The following is a 21,022-nucleotide window of genomic DNA, read 5'->3' as shown; positions in this document are numbered from 1 at the left end:
CCCTCTTCTAAACTTTGCTGTTTCTTTTGAAGGCACTACCATCTGTTTGGTCTCCTAGGTTTGTTACTTCAGCATTATTCTAAACTTACCTTCTTTCATCTCACATATTCAACTGTTTTTCACATGTTGCCATTTCTATTGGCGCAACATCTCTTGAATCTTACTCCTTTTTCCTCATGCAGCTACCACCTTAGTTCAGACCCTCCTTATCTCTTGCCTAAATTATTGCAATAGCCTTTTTGGTGACTTATGTCTTTCTCCCTCTGTTCTAATACATGCTATCCGTTGATGCCAAAGTAATTTTTCTTAACCTCAGATCTGACTGTGTAATACCTCTACCTTTTCAAACCTTCTTGCCTCTAATAGCAAATATAACCTCCTGTTCAGTTTTTTAAATCTTTTACAACCTGGTTAATCTAATTTTCCAGCTTCAGTGAATAACTGTAATGGTCTGTTGCCTCCAGAAACTGCAGATCACTCTCTGGGAGGAGATCTGCTGTCTCAACTCAATCCCAGATTCGACCCTTCTTCCTCCAGAGAGCCATCCCAAATCTGTCCCAGAGTAGACTCACTCCTTGCTCAATGTTGTCTTCTTTTATCCTCCCAGAGAATGGGCATATGAGAACTCAAGGGCTTGTGGGAAAATTACTTCAACCAATGAACTTGCTCCTTTTAAAGGTTTTGTAAACTCCTTTTCATATGTAAACTCCTCCTCAGAAGTTCAAAGGGGTAAACTTCCCTTAAAGGCCGAACCAAAGGTGTGAACTAGAGAATTGTTAAGTACTGACTTAGCACTTAGTAAGAACCTAACAAATAAACTCCCTCTTCCTGTACTCTACAATCCACTTGACATTCATTTCTCATCTCTGTGCTTTTACATTGGACTTTTTCATACCTGGAATACATTCTCTCCTCACCTTTGCCTCAGAGAGTTCTTCTCTTCTTTAAGATGCAGCTCAAGCACTGTGTGTGTGTGTGTGTGTGTGTGTGTGTGTGTGTGTGTGTGTGTGTGTATGACATTTGTATTGTTGTCTAAAAGCCCTGTTCATTTTGATATGACTCAGTTTGCATAAATATAAAAATTTTTTGACAACTTTTAATTTCCACATATAAATGATTTAACAATACTGTATCTTTAAAATTCATATATAGCAACCAGCACAATGACACAACTCATATGTATCATCAATCTATAATCTGTTGGACAGTGTAAATGATAGATCATACCTCTATCAAGATTTGAAGACACTAATCATTTGATATGGTTTGCCCATATCGTATTATACAACCACTATAATGCATTCGCTGTTAGTTGGAGTGCTTTAAGTGTTGGTGATTTACTTTCATTGACTTTGATTTGAACTTTATTTTCATTAAAAAGAATGGCTATATTTGCATGTGAGTTGTACTTAAACAAGTACATTTGGGCACTTACTTCATGCCTCCATCCTTCAGAGGGTTCTTGTGCTTTCCAAGAAAGGAAAGCCATAATTTCTAAGCTACATAGTTTGGAAAACATTGACCTATAATTGTATCTGAGAACTTCTGTCCTTAATCAGGTAGCCATTATGTAATGTTTAAACTACTCTTAGGTAAAATCAGACTCCTTTACCTGTGTTATTATTGTTATCCTGTCTGACCTTAGAATATGTTGTGCCAGCTCTTATAGATAGCCATTATCCATTCTTTTATTTACTTTGAATACTACATGTGTAGCAAAGCAAAATAAATTTCTACATTGGTCATACCCATAAGGAGAAAAGAGAGAGAGGAAGAGATAAAGTGTGTAAGCATGTGTGTTTTATTGTGTATGCTGAGTCTTTCACCTGTTTATCAGCATGTAAGTAGCATTTTTCTTTATTACTCCTGAAATTGTCTTGATTTTTATATAGATCAGATTCATAAGCCTTTTTCCTTATAGTAATGTTGTCATTGTATAAATTATTCTGTTCTGTTTATATCATTTCATATAAGTCTTCTCAGGTTTCTCTGAAGCCATCCCCTTCACTTTTTATAGCACAATGTTAGATACTATATTTTCCCTAATTACATATAAAAACACTTTATGACATTCATTTTAAAAAATTTTTTGAGTTCCAGATTTTCTCACTCTTTTTTTTTTCTTTACTCCCTTCATTGAGGAAGCAAGCAATTTTATATAGGTTATACATATGCAATCATACAAAATTTATTTCCATATTAATCATGTTGTAAAAGAAAACAGACTAAAGGAAGAGAAGAAAAATAAAGTTCTAAAAAAGCATGTTTCTATCTGCATTCAGACTCCAAGTTTTTCTCTGGAGATGAATAGCATTTTTTATCATAAGTGCTCAGGAATGGTCTTAAATTATTGTATTACTGAGAATTGCAATAGCTAAGTAATTTTCAGTTGATCATATTGTATTCCTGTTATCGTTCTCATGGTTCTGTTCTCATGGTTCTCTTCATTTCAATTTGCTTCAGTTGATATAAGTCTTCCCAAGTTTTTCTGTTAGCATGTTGCTTGTCATTTTTTTTTAATGATACTGTAGTATATTCTATTACAATCATATACCACATATCCAATTGATGGGCATCCCCTCATTTTTCAAATCTTTGCTACTTCTAGACTTTTCCATAATCATTTAGCCTGGCCTCTTAAAACAGATGATATTTGTTTATATTATATTTTCCATCCTTTGTCAGGAAGGTATGCTGACTTTAAGAATATCCCCTATACCTTTTCACTGCCATTAGTAGTCTCCTCACAGTCCTGCATTCTTTGTCATTATCCTTAGTGAATTCAGTATGTATGTTGATAATTAGCATCCTAGATTCAGTGTTCAAACTTTCTGGACTTAAATGACTCATTTTTAAAATGTGTTCTTATATCTGAGAATTGGAGAGGAAGTCACATAACCCTGCCAGATTACACTAGAATTTGATACCATTTAGCTTTTCTTGTGACTTCCATGCATAGAGATGGTGCAATAGATAAGAGTATTGGACTTGGAATAAGGGTGCCTGAGTTAAAATCCTGTAGGAGATACTAACCCTGAGAACCTGACAAGTCACTTAACTTCTCACTTAAGTTTCCTTACCTGTAAAATGGGAATAATAATAATAGCCAGTTACCTCATAGGTACATAATCTCTCATAGAGTTATTTTAATGTTCAAAGCATTTGTAAAATGCTTTGCAAATCATAAAACTCAAAATTTTAGCTATTTTATTACACTCTAGTTGACTCCTTTTTTTCCTTCCATAATGGTCTTTTCACTCTATTCACCTTTTAGACTTTTTACTTAGTTGTGTTTTCCTTAAAAAATTTTATTTTATTTTATTTTTTACATCATTATATATATATATATTTTACCCCCCTGAGGCTGGGGTTAAGTGACTTGCCCAGGGTCACACAGCTAGGAAGTGTGAAGTGTCTGAGACCATATTTGAACTCGGGTCCTCCTGAATTCAGGGCTGGTGCTCTGTCCATTGCGCCACCTCGCTGCCCCCATCATTTATAATTTTCCCAATATTTTTCCTGGAGAACCATACTAGATATTGGATAGTGAAGGCTGAATGACTGTTTATCAAGTATGTTTTAAAGTGAATTATTTAGGGGCAGCTAGGTAGTATAATGGATAGAGCACCAGCCCTGAAGTCAGGGGAACCTGACACTTCCTGGTTGTGTGATTCTTAACCCCAATTGTCTCAGCAAAAATTATTTTCAGGCATGGGTTGATCTAAATGATTGCTGAGAAATCTCAACTCAGGTAATGATTCCTTCTGCTCATCCACAACCTGTCATTTTCCCATTTCCTGCCTATACTATTTATTCTATAATATCTCATTTCCATTTTCATTGAAAGGTCTTTGCATTGTTGCCATGAACTATTATTTTAATAATCTAACTAGCTCCTCCTTCTATTCTTAACCCCTTCTAGCCTATTCTGTACATTAATGTCAGATTTAGTCTCCTTAAGCCATGATTCTGATTATATCATTCTCCTATTTAAAAACCTTTTACAAGTCTTAATTATTTGTAGAATAAGGTCCAGACTTCTTATAACATTAGAGGTCCTTTACTCTTTGTTCTTAACCTGCCACTTTTCTCTTTACAAACCCTATATTATAGTCAAGTGGGCAATTGAAGCTTTTGCTTTTCTCCCATTCCATGTATAATAATTTTACTTATTATTGGGAATCAAATATAAATACCATTTTTTTTCTATGAAGTTTTCTTCATCCCTCACTATAATTTTTCCTTTTTTATTTCTGTTAACATTTTGCCTGAATCTCTCCTATATAGCACTTATCACATTTAAAATTATTTGTTTATGACTCTTCTTTCCCCTTGTAGAAATGAAATGGTCTGTGTTCATGAAAAATAATTTGTTTGTCTTTGAATCTTTCATGGGAACTTGTCTAAATGAATATTTATATATTGAATTCAATTAGTTGTTGTATCCTCTTTGTTATATAGTACCTTTGTTTGTAGAAAGAAATACTCAGTGACTCAGGTACTGAAAACTCTAATCCTCTTGTGAGCATTCAACATATTTTTCTAGGCCATCCTCCCCAGAAATTAGAGAATTCATTTGGATGATATATTCTTGACTGTGTACTGAAGCTAGAGCTATTTATGTGAGCATGAAAATGTGAATGCTTTTATTGCTTTTAGCTCCTTGAATTTTTTTTTTTTTTTGTTTAGTTTGTTTTATAGTGTCTTCAGAGATATGTATGTTCTGAATCCTTTGGTTTCAAATAGGAATACTTACTAGAATTTTATTATTCAGAATAATACATTTGTTTTACTGGAATTTGTTTCTTATCCTTCAGAAACATTCTGCCATTCTGCATCTGTTGCTGTCTCTTTTTACATATTTCTTTAAGTAGTGGAAGGATTGATTGCTTTGAAAAACTGTCAATTTTCATAGGATTCAGAGCTTATTTCTAGTTATTACTAAAAATTCTTAAGTATAAAATTTATATCTTTGTTTAATTTTACTTCTAGAGTGCTCAGTTTTTGAACCTGAAAAACGAAATGAATATGATATTGCATATCAAGAAGAAATTTATAGTTTAATCATCATTAATAAGCATTTATTAAGAATTGCATATGTAGTGGGCACTGTGAAAATCTTTGGGATTCTAAAGAAAGGAAAAAGCAAAATTCCTTCCCACAAGGAGTTTACATGGTTTCAGAGAGGACAGTATGAAAACAACTGTGTACATATACATGTGTGTGTGTATACATATTCACACATACATGCACACAGTGTTAATGGGAGGTAATTTCAGAGGGAAGGCACTATGGGGCTGGGGGATGTTCGGTGAAGAGGAGAGCAGGAAAGTCTTTGAAGAAAATGAGACTTGAGTGGAGTCTTAAGAGGGAGGCCAGATAAACTAGTAGACAGAAGTGAGAAAAGAGAACATTCCATGCAAGAAAGCAAGCTATTGAGAAGGCATAAGTCAAGATGGGTAGGTCATGTTTGAGGAAAAACAAGATCAGTATCAATGTATCCTAAAGTATGTGGAGAATAATAAATGTAAAGAATAGGAAGAGGCTAGGTTTATGTGGAAGGCTTTAAAACAGATTTTGTTTCATATTGAAGGCAGTAAATAAGGAAGCTACTAGAATATTTTGGGTGGGAAATTGATGTAATCAGCTTTGCCCTGAAGATCAGCTGAGTGGAAAAATAGACTGGAAGGGGGAGAAAACTTGTGGCAGGGTTACTAACCAGCAGATTTTTTGTAATTGTGTGAAGTAATAGTTTTGGCCATGGGTTGAATGTATGTCAGTTAGTAAATATGTATTACATGCCTTTTATTATGATAGACAACTGTGCTGATTATTGGGGATACACAACCAGACAAAAGAAGCTTATGCCCTCAAGGTGCTTAAAATCTAATCCAGGGGTAGTTAGATGACACAGTGGATAGAGCACCAGTCCTGAAGTCAGGAGGACCTGAGTTCAAATCTAGCCTCAGACACTTAATACTGCCTAGCTGTGTGACCCTGGGCAAATCACTTAGCCCCAATTACCTTAGCATAAATAAATAAATAAAATTAAAAAAAAATCTAATGGAAACAACAAACAAACAAATGTGTACAAACAAGCTATATATATGTATATATATATATATATATATATGTGTGTGTGTGTGTGTGTGTGTATATATATATATATATATATGATAAACAGAAGGAAGGCTCTAGAGTTAAGAGCTGTTGTTTGGAGGATAAGATTTTAGTTGGGACTTGAAGCTAATGAAACTATTAGGGAATATGAGAAGAGGAGAGCATCCCAAGCATGGGGGATAGCCAGAGAAAACACCTGGAGCTTAGAAATGAAGTGTATTGTTTTCGGAACAACAAGGAGACCAATGTCACTGGATTGAAGAACATAGATTAAGGGAGTAAGGCATAAGAATACTAGAAAGATGATAGAGGGGCAGGTTATATTTGGTCAGGGCCAAACAAAGAATTTTGTATTTGATCCTGATTTTTGGAGGCAACAGGAGCCACTAGGAGAGAAGGGGCAGTGAGGACAGGAAGGAAAGGTGAGCTATATGATCAGACTTACACTTTAGGAAAATCACTTTAAGTGGATGATTAGAGGGTATGTATGAGGAGAAGACTTGAAACAGGCCAACCCACAATAATTCAGACATGAGATGATGAAGATCTATACCAGGGTAACAGCAGTGTCAGAGGAGAGAAGGGAACATATTAGAGAAATGTGGCAAAAATGAAAATGGCAAATCATGACACCAGATTGGTTGGGGCAGAGCATGAGAGATAATGAGGATTCCAGGATGACTACTAGATTGGAATCCTGAATGACTGGGCGATGATGTTGTCCTTGACACTAATAGGAAATTAAAGGCGTATGTGTATGGGAGAGGGGTAATTTGAGGGAAAAGATAATGAGGTTTGGTTTTGGGTGTGTTTAGTTTAAGATGTCTCCTGAACATCCAGTTTGAGATATATGAAAGGCAATTGGAGGTGCGAGATTAGAGGTCAACAAAGAGCATAGGTAGATTTGAAAGTAATCTGCATAGAGATGATAATTAATCCATAAGAGTAAATGAGATCACCAGGTGATATAATATAGAGGGAAAAGAGGAAGGACCCAAGACAGAGTCATATGGGATCCCTATAAATAGAATTTGATTGAGAAGAGTATCAAAAAAAGAGATAGGTAGGAGAAGCAGGTAAGAATGTTGTTCCTAAAACCTATAAAGAAGAAATCATCAAGGAGGAGAAAATGATTTACAGTATCAGAAGCTACAGAGAAGTCAAGGAGAATGAGGATTGAGAAAAGACCATTTTGACAATAAAGGGATTGATTGTAATTTTTGAAAGCAATTTTACTATAATGATGAAGTTGGAGACTAGATTGTAAGGAGTTAAGAAGAGAGTGAAGAGAGGCGAAAAAGAGGAGTAACCTTTTGGGCATGACTTTTTAAAGGAGTTTAGCCTTAAAGGACAGAAGTTATAGGATAAGAGTTATCAGGGATGAAAGGGTCAAGGGAGGATTTTTTTTTTTTTTTTAGGATGAAGAAAGACCTGGATATGTTTTTAGGAAGAAGGGAGCTAGTAGACAGAGAAGAGGCTTGCTCTTGGATGAGATGATATGGAATAGGATTATTTGAGTGGGGAGATGATGTTAATCATGGTAATGAGTAAAGCCATCTTTTCATGTGAGATAGCAGTGAAGGAGGAGCTAGTGATACAAAGCATCTGAGTGATAGGAAATGAGGAAGAGGGATTGCTGTGAACTCCAGTTTTCTCTTTAGAATATGAGATAAATTTTTCTAAGCTAAGGGTATAGGAGAAAGGGGAAGTTATGAGAAGTTTGAAAAGGTATGAAAAGGTTTGGAAGAGCAAGTGAGATATTATGTTGATAAAGAAGGTATAGAAGAATTGCCTAACAGAAGTGAATGACCATTTGAATTTGGGTAACATAAATATATAGTGGACCCAAACAGAGTGTCGGTGACTTTGTGACTTTCTACACATTTATTTAACAGCACATGTGTAAGAGCAAAGGAGGCAGATCCTAGGAATTATCCAAGGCAGCGGGATCTTGTATTGAGTATGAGTGTGAGAAGTTAAGGATGCCATCTGGTTTGTGAGTCTGAGTGACTGGTGGTGTTGACAGTGACAGGCACCTGTTATAGATTAGTTACATTATCACAAATATTACAATTATTATTAGTAGAAGAATGTTAGTAACTCATGACTTTATGCCTAAGGATGGAGGAGCACAATGAAGTATATTTTTTAGGACCAGGATCTAATACTTCATGGGCAGAAAATCTTTTCTCATATATATTGAACATAGATGTCTTTATTACCTTTCATAGCTTCTTTTGAATCAACTTTAAGAATTCCTAATCATTGAAGATTTAGGTGAGTATAGCTACATGGCTAAACCATAAAGTTTTAAAAAGCATACTTACTTTTAATAATTCCAGTACTAATTTACTTTGAGAATCCTATGTGAGTTCATTAATCTTTATGTGTTTTAGTTTCCCAATCCATAAGATTTTAGAATATTGTAATGGTTAATATATTAATATATGTGAACCTCTTATAATATCGCAGAGAAAGTATGCTAAAATAAAAGACATCATATCTTGTTTGTATTATCATTTGGTACTCCATTTGTCTTACTGACTTTTTTTTCTTCTGATGTTGAAGCCCTGAAACCTGATTGCTGTTTTACAGGTGAGATATTAGAGCTATATGAAGAATTATAGCTTCAATCTACCAATCTCTATGCAATCTCTAAGCAACAGTGTTTTTGTTTATTTTTTTTAAAACAAATATCATATAAATTAGGCACTTACTTATAATATTCATATAGGCAACATGTATTTTGTGACTTCAAGAATTTGTACTGAGTTGTTAAAAATTCTTTTGGCATTAGAGAAATTGATAGTTTAATGGGACTGTTTCCCCCAAGTATTTTGTCTAAGTTATACAGCTGTCTGAAGACAATGTCAGTTTATCAGGTCACACTCAAATATAGCATAGAATTAGAGTGATATTGGTCACGTTTTAGATGAAATGATTTGTCCTCTTTTGGTGGCTTATTAAAATTATGAACATAAACATATTTAAATTGCTGGCCTGTGGGTTCAGAGTGTTGGTAGAACAATCCATATGAATTCTTCTACCTCATCTCAGCAAATTAATGGGAAGGGTTATTATATATAAAAAGATACATTCTATCATACATAGTAGCAGTTCTCCAAAATAACAAAGTCCTGAAACAGCTTCAAACTTTGGAGTGCAATCATTGGAATCTTGAATTCTCACTTAAAATATTATTAATGTATCAGGCAGAACCCTTACATTTGACATTAAGGAGGGAACTTTTTACTTTATTTTTAATGATTACTGCCTCTGTTGGTACAGTTCAAGTGTTATATTTGATGTTTAATTGATTGTCGTTCACTTGTTTTTAAATATCATTGTTCAGACATACCTAATGTCTGATTTCTGTTTTGGTTTTTTTTTTCCCCATTTTTCTTTTCAAGTCTGCTGGCTTTTCATTGCTGCAAGAAATAATTAAGACTGAAATTCCCATTTACTTTTGTCTTTTAGGGAAGCCAAGAATTAGAATTTGTTTACATAATTGTCAGCCAGCATTCACTACCTCTCAAAAACCAAACACAAACATTTTTAATACTATCAGGAGATGAGTTGAATTATCATCCATCATTGAAATAAATAGATAGAGAGGATGAGAATGAGAGCAAGAAAACAAACTAATAGTAATATAACATAGTTTCTTTGCTTCTCCTTAACGATATTTATTACTGTATGTCCAAATTCCTTAAAAGGAAGAGATAGAACAGTAATGTGAAATACTATTTTGCAAATACCTGTGAAATAAATGGCTGACTGAATCATTGAAAATAATTCATGGCATTATATCCTGTGAAAGGAAGCATTGAAACTTTAAGGCCAATTTGATCACTTGTCATTTCCCACTGTTTTTATTTCAAATCAAACTAACAGATATTTATTGAAAAATGTACAAGATATCCTATACTAGCCATGAAGAAGAATATGAAGGAATATAAAACATAAGACTCTGTTTTCAGTGAGCTAAGTTTATTAGGGCACTTACTTATAGTCTAGTTTTATTTGAAAAGACAAAAGCAGGCGGCATATTCCACTTTAATGATAAGTAAACTTGCCAATGGGCTGTGTTCTTTGATCTCTACCAAATTTACAAACATATTTTGATTTAAAACCTGAAATATGTTCATTTCCTTTTCATGTTTTACTAATATCAAACAATATTAAGGAAAAGATAAAACTTGGTTTTCGCAATAAAATTTTGGTTATTGGTTCTTGATTGTTATTTGTTGAATTTAAGCAGCTAAAGTTCATGTTTAGAAGGAACATTGTAAACCGATTTATATCTAAGACTGTCTATATACACAAATGCCACTCTAAATAATTTAAATTCCAAAACACTTTAACCTAAAATATCCCAGATAATTAAAAAAAGCTTGCTTTGCTCTTTTGTTAAGAAGGTGCAGCTAATTTTACATAACTTTCTCCATTGTTTTCAAAGACACTACTTGAGAATTTCTTTCCATTGTTTAGCTCCTACTTTAACAAAGAACTTTTAGGAACATTGTTTTTTAAGTATTTGTGTTTTGAAATCCTCCTAGTAATAATACTTAACCTAGATATTTTATATTAATAATTTGGTGTAAAGCCCCAAAAGACAATCATAAAAGTTTCCCATTTACCAACTATAAATAATGTGCTTATTATCCATGTGTCTATAAGCAAAAATCTCTTTGTTCTTTTAATACAGTATTGCATGTATGCAGATAGCTTTTTACATTCTGCGGCTCTCTTTACCAAATGTTTCATTTCAGTACCCTCTATACTTTTGTATCAATCATGAGTCACTGTATAAAGTAGCTGTACTTATCTTCTTTGTTTAGGACTTTTGAACTTGGTCTGTTATGATGACTATACCATCTCAGCTCTTTGAAAAGCTGTTATCCAAAGGTGGAACACAGCTACTACATACTACCACCATTACCATTTATATAATGCTTTAAGGTTTGCCAAACTCTTTACATGTTATCTTATTTAATCCTCACTATAACTTCATGAAATAGGTGTTATATTTATTACCATTTTGCATATGAGGAAGCTCAGATTAGAGATTAGGGGCCCCACATCTGATAAATATCTGAGGCAGCTTTCAAACTCACAACTTTTTGATTTTAAGTCCAACACTCTGTTCATTGAACTACTTCCCTAGATTACTTCCAGTTTAATCTATATTTCAATTTTCTCTCTGAATATATATGTGTGTGTGTGTGTGTGTGTGTGTGTGTGTGTGTGTGTGTATGTATATGTATGTGTGTGTGTGTGTATATATATATATATGTATATGTACATTTTTTTTTAATGTACATAGTTGTTTTGCATGTTTTCTCCCCTGTCAGAATATGAACCCCTTGAGTTCAGGGACTGTTCTTTACTTTCTTTGTATCCTCAGAGCTTAACATTGGCTGGTACATTTTAGGCACTTAATATAAATGCTTTTGATTTGATCACTATAGCTGATAGAGGTAGAAGCTTCACTGCAACTTACTGCTTTTTAAATTGGACTCCTTTCCCAAAAATAAACATTGGGTTTGATTAGTACTGTAAAAAAATAGAAATATTATTAACTGATAAATATTACTAATTAACTAATAAATATTTTAAAGGATCTATGTTCTTACCAATGTAAATGTTCTATCCAGCCACACAGATGGCTTGCCTATAGTTGTTTATGGTCTTTATCCATGTCATTCTGTTCCTCATAATGTCAACAAATTAATGAAAAACCTAAAATATCCCTATTTGCTTATGAAGTGTGAGCCCATAGCAAACTTGATAGAAGACAATTTAGATTTAGAAAATTATTAGAGACATTCACTTTATACATAAAATTGTGCTCTTCTCTTCCTTTTTAAAAGTAAATTCTTGCATTGTTTTTAACTGATAAGACATTCACTTTTTCTATTTTATTTTTCTTTTGCCACAAGTATTAAATTCATTGATTAAAATGAAAAACATTTTGCAAAAATAGTATTGTCATGTTGAAGTAACTGTGAACTCACCATTCTTATTTCACAGGAGCAGCTACTTAAGATCATGATATAAAACTTCATAAACACAATTACCAGTAAAATAATCATGTTATCACTATTTTCATTTCACTTCGTGGAAGTAATCTGGACACTTGCATTTTTTTATTTGGTGGAAAGATTGGAACTTGGGTCTGCTGGATCTACTTTATATATTTTAGTCTCACCAAGTGGTGAATGGGACATGGTGTCTGCTCATACTGTTAGGGTAACACCAAGGAATGGAAGGGGACATGTAGCTCTAGAAGGAGGCTTGTCTTTTGGGTCTTGATTCAAACAGATCAGTTTACTTATTACATGATCTCTCTGTATGGTTGCTTTTCAGGGGGGATTTATTCAATTTCCCAAGCACTCAAGAAGTGGAAGATGAAAAAATGGAGGATGACCCTAGCCCCTGGCCCTGCCAACAACAGCCCATCAAGCACACTTCTCATGATGAGGCTCCTGTTTCCCCACCTGCACAGCAGACTGTCACACAAGTGCCATCCAGTCCCAAAGGAGGTATTGTGGAAATTAATGTGGTAGGAGATCAACAAGAAGAATCAAAAAGCAGTCAAGACAAACATAGTAAAGTCTTGTCTATGAGCCCAGGAATTAGAGGGGAAAGCATTTGGGCCAATACAAATAACAAAGAAGTCCAGACAACGGAATATTCTCTTTGGGCTCCAACTGTTGTTTCAGTAGCAACACAAACCATGAAAGAAGTGTGTGAACACGTAGAGGTGGGGACCAGCATGGCTGACCAGAGCCTTGGGAGACAGGATGCTAAGGTACAGACTGAGAGGAGGAATGCTGAGAAACCTACAAATATTTCAGGAGATGATACCGATTCTTTGCACAGCCAGGTAAGAACAGGTGTGGGACTTCCTGGGGTCTTCTAAATTGTATAATCTTTCTCTCTCTATCTTTTTTTTTTTTTTTTGGGCTGAGGCAGTTGAGGTTAAGTGACTTGCCCAGGGTCATACATCATACAATCAGGAAGAAGTTGTATAAAACATTTCCATAAAAGTCATGTTGCAAAAGAAAACGGAGATTTCTGTTTATCCCCCCCCCAAAAAAAAAAAAAACCTCCAGAAAAAAAAGAAGTAAAAATAAAACGTGCTTCAGGCTGTATTCAGATATAGTCAGTTCTTTCTCTGGGTATGGATAGCATTTTTCATCATAAACCCCCTAGAATATTCTTGAGCTCACCTTTTTCTTGAAAGAGATGAGTAGATGAACAATCTGTACCCTATTTCATGTCTTTCAGAATATTGTTGCCTTGAGCATCTTCCTGTTTCTTACTCATCTATCAAAATTTAGTCTACTTTGCTGTATTTTCTGGGAATCTTTTTTTGTGGGAATATAAGGGAGGACTGAAAGTTGGTGGCAAGGGCTTAGAGGAGGAGTTGTTCATGACCAGGAAGAGCACTTAAATTGTAGGAATAAAAAGAAGTTAGAAACTTTGGGATATGTAGAGGAGGTATTAAGATTTGTAGTGGATGGGAAAATATCAGGAACTGGTAGGATTAGGGGTGGAGAAAGAAAGCTAGGAGAATAATAAATAAGATGCTAAAAATTAGATGGTCGTAAGGAAAGAGCAGTTTATATTAGATTAACAAAACTGAAAATAGATTTTAAAGATTTCTTTAGAACGCTGTAGGCAAAAAGATGGAAACTAATATAGGTTCAGCTGTGTGCTCTTTCTTATTAATAAATAATTTATGGATCCATCTTCAATCTACATGGAAAAGACTAATTTGTAATCATAAACCCCTCATTAGGTGTTTTCTAAGGATCCCTATGTTGAGCTGTAACACATGCTTCACATTTCATTTATCCATGCCTCTTTAGAAATGCCTGGATAAAAAGCTACTGTTTTGAAGAAGTGTATTACTACTCCAGCAGTATGAGTTTCAACACACTTGGAGTAGATTCCCACATCAGTCCCCTGTTTTGATCTTTTTGTTTGTTTTTTTGCAAGGCAATTGGAGTTAAGTGATTTGCTCAGGATCTCACAACTAGGAAATGTTAAATGTCTAAAGCTCGATTTTGAACTCAGGTCCTCTTGACTTCAGAGCTGGTGCTCTATCCATGGTGCCATCTAGTTTTCCCTCTCCTATTTTCATCTTTTAAGGTTTTAATTGAATCTTATAACTTAATGATTTGTGCCCAAGTTTTTAGGCTTTGGATTTATGGCATGGTGGATAAAGAGCCTGACTTGGAGTTAGGAAAAACTGAGGTCAGTCCTTGCTTCTGACAGATTCTAAATTAGTGCCTTGGATAAGTTTCTTAAATTCTAAATATCCTTAGAAACCTCTAAGACTATAAATTGCAAGAGATTTGTTGGTCTGTATCAGTAGAGGGAATTTATATACTGTATGTTCCCCACATAAATGAACTAATTGGTTCAGACAAAAAAAAAATTTAACTATTGCTTTTCTCTTTTCTCCCCTAAAACCTAGTACTATGATTTCATTAGTGTAGGGAAATTCCTTATACCAAATCTGATAGGCAACAATTCTACAACTTGTAGGTGTAGAGGGTTATCTGGAGGCCATGGGAAATTAAATGACTTGAACATTAGGTGTCACTTGAACACTAGCTTTCTGACTCATTAAGCCATGCTTTCCTTGATGTGTACTTAAAATGCAGAGCAGTCATCTGAAAATCTGGAGATTTGATTCCTTGTCTCTGTTTTTCCACCGACTGATGCTCCCCTTTCATCTTCTAATGCCTTCTGGTGATAATGCCAAGGATGTGAAAATTTTTAATGCTATACGTTGTTAGTAAGACTTGGGTCTAATTTGCTCCTGTAGTCCTTAAATTTTGAATTGTGCCCCTGGAATTAAGATTCTTTGCATTTAAAAGTGTTTTCTTTGACATTTCTCTTAGCACCTTCTTTTATGAATAACAGAATTAAGCTGTTCACTGTCATAGAGGTCTTTTTCAGGGAGGTATTCATGAGAAAAAACATTAGTTTTTCTATCCTTTCCTTTTTCATCTGACTCACCTGTTTTTATAATGTCTGTTGATTTCTCCTAATGTATGGTTTCTGTATTTGCACAGATTGCTTAGGTAGCTATATGATTGCATTTAGGGAGCGGACAAATGCTATGGGTTATTTTTACTCTTATATTTTTGTGACAGTTTGATCTAATACCAATGCCTTGTGGAAGTGTGTGGCTGGAACATTGAATTTGGGGTTAAGAATTCTTCAGTTCAAATTTTGCTTCAGACATTTGGTAGCTATATGAATCTGAGCAAGCCACTTAATCTTGTTTAAGTTTTCTTATCTTTAGAATAGGAAATGATAATAGTACCTGCTTCCTACAGTTGTTGTCAGGATCAAATAGGATAATATCTATAAAAGGCAAGCCTTTAAGCTATAAGTGCCAGCTATTTTCATTATAATCTATTATCCTAGTACTCGTCTATGAATAATAATGTTTAAATTTCAACCTTTGTGTTGGAATCTGTCTTATTTTCACATAGTAGCTTTTTTGTAAACATTTTTCTCACTTCAGGTATGAAAAGTAGAAAATATGAATTTATTTCACTCTACATTATTTTCCCCCTGGCAAGTGATCTCATTTTAAGCAATAGCAGCAAGTGAATATATTATGAAGGCTAGGTCTGAGCAGAAGAGATATGTGTAATCCTTTTACCTTTAAAGCAGTATTAGCAAAAGTGAACTGCTCTGAACAAGCATTTATTTAATTAGCAAGCATTAATATGCTTTCTGTGTATCATTATAATACTAGGAACTAAAATTACAGGGACAGAAATGAAACAGTGTATGCTCTCAAGTAGCTTACATTCTAACAGGGAACATCACATATTTATATACATAAATAGATATTGCAAAAGAAATATAAGGTAATCTTGGTAGAAAAGATACTATCAACTAGAGGGACTGGGAATAGGATTCATGCAAAAAATGGTACTTGAGCTCATTTTCTTTTTTTTTTCCTTATAAATCCAACAATTTTTATTTATTTATTTTACAAAAATTTTATGCATAGGTAATTTTCCAGAATTGACAATTGCAAAACTTTTTGTTTCAACTTTTCCCCCCCCTTTCCCCACCCCTTCCCCCAGATGGCAGGTTAACCAATACATGTTAAATATGTGAAAGTATAAGTTAAATACAATATATGTATACATGTCCAAATAGTTATTTTGCTGTACAAAAAGAATCGGACTTTGAAACAGTATACAATTAACCTGTGAAGGAAGTAAAAAATGTAGGCAGACAAAAATAGAGGGATTGGGAATTCTATGTAATGGTAAATAGTCAACTCCCAGAGTTCTTTCGCTGGGTATAGCTGGTTCAGTTCATTACTATTGAGCTCATTTTCTAAGGATACCATAGATTCTAAGAAGTGGAAGGATGGGAAGTAGAAACAATCAGTGCAAAGGCATGGAAATAGAAAATATGTTAAGTTTGAGGAATAGAAAGAAGGCCAGTTTAGCTATGCTTTAGAGAGGAGATTAATATGGAATAAAGATAAAAAGCTAAGCTGTGACTGAGTTACAAAGATCTATCGATGCCAAACAAAAGAGTTTATATTTAGTTGCAGAGTTCATAGAGAGCTGTTGGAATTTATTGAGGTTTGTAGTGGGGATTAAAGTGAGAGATTGACAGGGTTGGACCTGCACTTTATGAAAAAAATATGAAAAAAATCACATCAACATCTCTGTGGAGGATATATGGGAATGGAGCACAGAGCAAGACGGGAAGGTCAGTCAGGAGACTGCTAAAAAAGGCCAAGTAAGAGATGATGAGGGTCTAAGTGGCTGTGTAAGTGAAGAGAATGGGATAATAAACAGAAGTTATAAAAAAAAATAACTATTAGAAATGAAATCATGTCATGTTTATATTTAAGGGATTGACTTATTTGTTTGAATTTTATCCCTCCTTATGGAAATAATGATTAAATTTTGCAGGTGTATGTACTAGCTATCAGAATTTATCCTTGAAAGAACCCTTAATGTGGGAAAGATCATAGGGTTAGAGTTGGAAAGAAAGCTCACAGGTCCTCTAATCCAACTCTCTCATTTTATACATAAGGAAAAGTTGCTGGTATCAGAGCTGGGATTAGAACCCAGATCATTTGATTTCAAAGTTTGCTTTTTTTTACAACTTTACCAAGATATCCTCAAACCTTATTTCCCACCACAGAATTCATATTAGAAATAAACTTTATAATGTTTGTGGCAGCCCTCTTTGTGGTGGCCAGAAACTGGAAACTATGTGGATGCCCATCAATTGGAGATTGGCTGAATAAATTGTGGTATATGAATAAATAGTATGGAATATTATTGTTCTGTAAGAAATGACCAACAGGATGATTTCAGAAAGGCCTGAAGAGATTTACATGAACTGATGCTGAGTGAAATGAGCAGAACCAAGACATCATTATATACTTCAACAACAATACTGTATGATGATCAATTCTGATGGACGTGACCCTCTCCAACAATGAGATGAACCAAATAGAGCAGTAATGAACTGAACCAGCTATACCCAGCGAAAGAACTCTGGGAGATGACTATGAACCACTACATAGAATTTCCAATCCCTCTAATTTTGTCCACCTGCGTTTTGGATTTCCTTCACAGGCTAAATGTACACTATTTCAAAGTCCAATTCTTTTTGTTCAGCAAAACAACTATGTGGTCATGTATACATATATTGTATTTAATTTATACTCTAACATATTTAACATGTATTGGTCGACCTGCCATCTGGTGAGGGGGAAGAGGGGAAAAATTGGGAAAAAAAAAGTTTTGGCAATTGTCAATGTTGTAAAATTACCCATGCAAATTTCTGGTAAATAAAAACTATTATTAAAAAAAAAGAAAGAAACTTTATAAATATAAGGAATATAATTATGTCCTTCTGCCTGAAGTCTGATTCCACACTAGAGAGAAACTACATGAATATAAAAGTTGAGGGGAAGTTGTGGGGTTTTTTTTGTTTTGTTTTGTTTTGTTTTTTGGTTGTAACCAACACTTAACTTGTCAGTTCATAGCAGAATGAGAAAAATTCAAATTAAAAAAATTAGACTTCTATCAAAATTTTTTTCAAAACCCAAAAATTTGTTAACCCTCCCCCCCCTCCCCAGCATGGCAGAGAGGACTGGCGTTAAATTCAGGCAAGTCTAAGTTAGCTTTGCCTCAGACTTATATACCAGCTATTCAACCAACAAGTCTCTTTGTCTCTTAATACCTCAAACAATTGTCAAAATATAAATGCAAATTTTAGCTGTGCATGTAAATATGGAAGTTTTCATCATCTATACTGATGAAATTACAGAACTGAATGGGGAAAAATATCTATTTTCTAACATAAACCAAGCTTTACTTGATGTTTTTACATGTCAGCTTTCATAAAGGCATAAGGTTTTATTTGAATTAGCAATTTTTTTTTTTATTTAGGATAGGACTATATAAATAGGATTCTTGCTCAAAATTTGTAGACATTAACTCAGGTCTTTAGGTGTTATACATATATATCTATACATGTTATACATATCTGTTGAATAGATTATGTACTTGATATTTAAACTCTGGGAGAAATTTTATTTTTGATTCTAGATGTAATTCAGGTAGTTTACTGTATTCTGATTTAATAAACTCCATTAATATAATTTTGAATTAGTTAGGTCATAGTTATATCCATTTGTGGTAATGTGTTAATTTTTTTGTTCTGTTGTTTCAACATTATAGGGAGAAGAAGAATTTGACTTGCCTCAACCTCCACCTGGCCAGGTCTTACATCGCCACATGCGAACTATACGTGAAGTACGCACACTAATTACACGTGTTATCACTGATGTATATTATGTAGATGGCACAGAAGTGGATCGAAAGGTGACTGAGGTAATGATACACGAGATCTTAAAAGCATATTTTACTCAATAGAATGTTATCTTGGACATTATTTTTAACCACTCTATCTCTTCCTTTGGTTTCCATTATTCAGCTATTGATACTTTGTTTTTTGTATGTTTTATATCAGATGAAGTGGCTCAGGGACTTCAGCAGAAGGTTGGAAGTTAATGATTTTTATTTCTAATCTTCTGCAAGTCCTGATTTTCCTATGTAGCATTGAGCTTATCACTTAGCCTCTCAGTGTTATTTTTTACCTTTAATATAATATTTTAGAAATCACTATAAAGCTTTCTTTGATGTGAAGTATTAATTAAGAGTAGGAAACTAAAAATACAATTTAAAAATTTTATATAACATTTAAAAACTTTAACATAGGATCATTGCATTTAAAGTTAGAATGAACTAGAAGAGATCATCCATGATTTCAGAAAGGCCTGGAGAGACTTATATGAACTGATGCTGAAAGAAAAGAGCAGGACCAGGAGATCATTAAATACTTCAACAACAATACTATATGATGATCAGCTCTGATGGACGTGGCTCTCTTCAACAGTGAGATGAACCAAATCAGTTCCATTTGTTCAATGGTGAAATAGAACCAGCTACACTCAGCGAAAGAACTCTGGGAAATGAGAGTGAACCACTACATCGCATTCCCATAGCTATTAAAAAAAAAAGAATCTAATAAATTTGCATTAAGTGTAATAATATAACTTCCAAAAAAAAAGAGAGAGAGAGATAATCCAGTCCACCTCCATAATTTTGTGGATGGAAAAAATTTTGTGGTAAGGAACACCCAAAGCCATACAAGTACTAAATCTAAAAAATAAGATTAGGACCCAGTTCCTTTGACTCTAAGTCCATTATCACACTATATTTAATGTACAAGTTGTAATACAATTTTACATAACATCTTTTGTAATTACTTAATCATAGAATCTTAGATTTAAAGCTGGAAGGGATTGAGATGTCATCAAATCTAATGGCTTCATTATTTAAATGAGGAAAATGGGCCTGAGAAGAGGTTTATTTGTTCAGGGTCACACAGCTGTTACATAAGGTTAGCTTTGAACCCAGATCTTCCCAACTCCAAAACCAAAACTTTGCTCTATTCTAGGTGGCTTTCCTTTAGCTTTAGAACATTGGGAGTAGAATTCTTGTGAAATTCTGAAAGTTCATGTTTTTGGAACCCATCTTCATGATTGATATAACATCTGATCTTTAATGATCTTGGTGCCATTTGTTGCTCTGTTAAGTACTTACCTTAGGGATGAATTAGTGAAGAAATCAACTTTAGAAGTTCTACTGGTGAGTCTGATTCAGAATTGGAGGAAAAAAGCAGGAGATGGATTTCTTTTTGTATTTAGATGTCAGCAGAGTTTTCAGTTTCTTTGGATATTTTGAGATCCATTTTGAATTCATATTTTTACATTTCCCACATCCCCTCCAACATTCATCATTATCTTTCCCTGTCATCCTAGCCAATCTGACAACACCTAGTAAGTTTTACAGCTAGGATCTATCTTATTGGACTCTGTGTTGCTGTTTCTGCTGTTTGGATATTTATCACTAATGTTAGTGATTTGGAGTAATCTTTCATATGGTAGTTGATCATATTTCTTTTCATATCATATTTCTTCTTAAAATGATTTGCTCATTATATTTGGTTAATTATTTTAGGGGAGTACCTTTTGGTCTTGGTATGTTTGAGTCAATTCATTGTATATCTTGGATTCTTTTTTGGACTTGACCTCTGATTTTAATTGTAAGAGAAATTACTTTTGCAACTTGACTTGCTTGGGTCATCCAGCCAATTTACCTAACAATAGGAACTGGAACCTAGGTCTTCTTGACCCAAGGCCAGCTTTATCTACCATACCATGTGCCCTCTGTATATATTGATACCTGACTTATCTTAACCAAATCCATATTTAGTTAAGAATGTGTCTTCCCTCTCTCACTCTCTCCCTTTACTCTCA

The 21,022-nt window shown here is 34.1% G+C and overlaps 1 protein-coding gene across 4 annotated transcripts in view; it reads left to right on the top strand.

Moving 5' to 3' along the window:
- The window catches only part of TP53BP1 (tumor protein p53 binding protein 1), a 125,678-nt gene that overhangs the window by 79,954 nt on the left and 24,702 nt on the right, over nucleotides 1–21,022 (top strand). For all 4 annotated transcript variants that reach the window (XM_074289426.1, XM_074289425.1, XM_074289423.1 and 1 more), the window contains 2 exons: nucleotides 12,490–13,009; nucleotides 18,879–19,031. In XM_074289426.1, the coding sequence (XP_074145527.1) occupies nucleotides 12,490–13,009; nucleotides 18,879–19,031 (673 nt within the window). The remainder of the gene's footprint in view (nucleotides 1–12,489; nucleotides 13,010–18,878; nucleotides 19,032–21,022) is intronic.

Source organism: Sminthopsis crassicaudata, chromosome 2, assembly GCF_048593235.1.
Source record: "Sminthopsis crassicaudata isolate SCR6 chromosome 2, ASM4859323v1, whole genome shotgun sequence".
Classification (NCBI taxonomy): domain Eukaryota; kingdom Metazoa; phylum Chordata; class Mammalia; order Dasyuromorphia; family Dasyuridae; genus Sminthopsis; species Sminthopsis crassicaudata.
The sequence above is the reverse complement of the archived record's forward strand: the minus strand, read 5'-3'. Positions and strand labels throughout refer to the sequence as shown.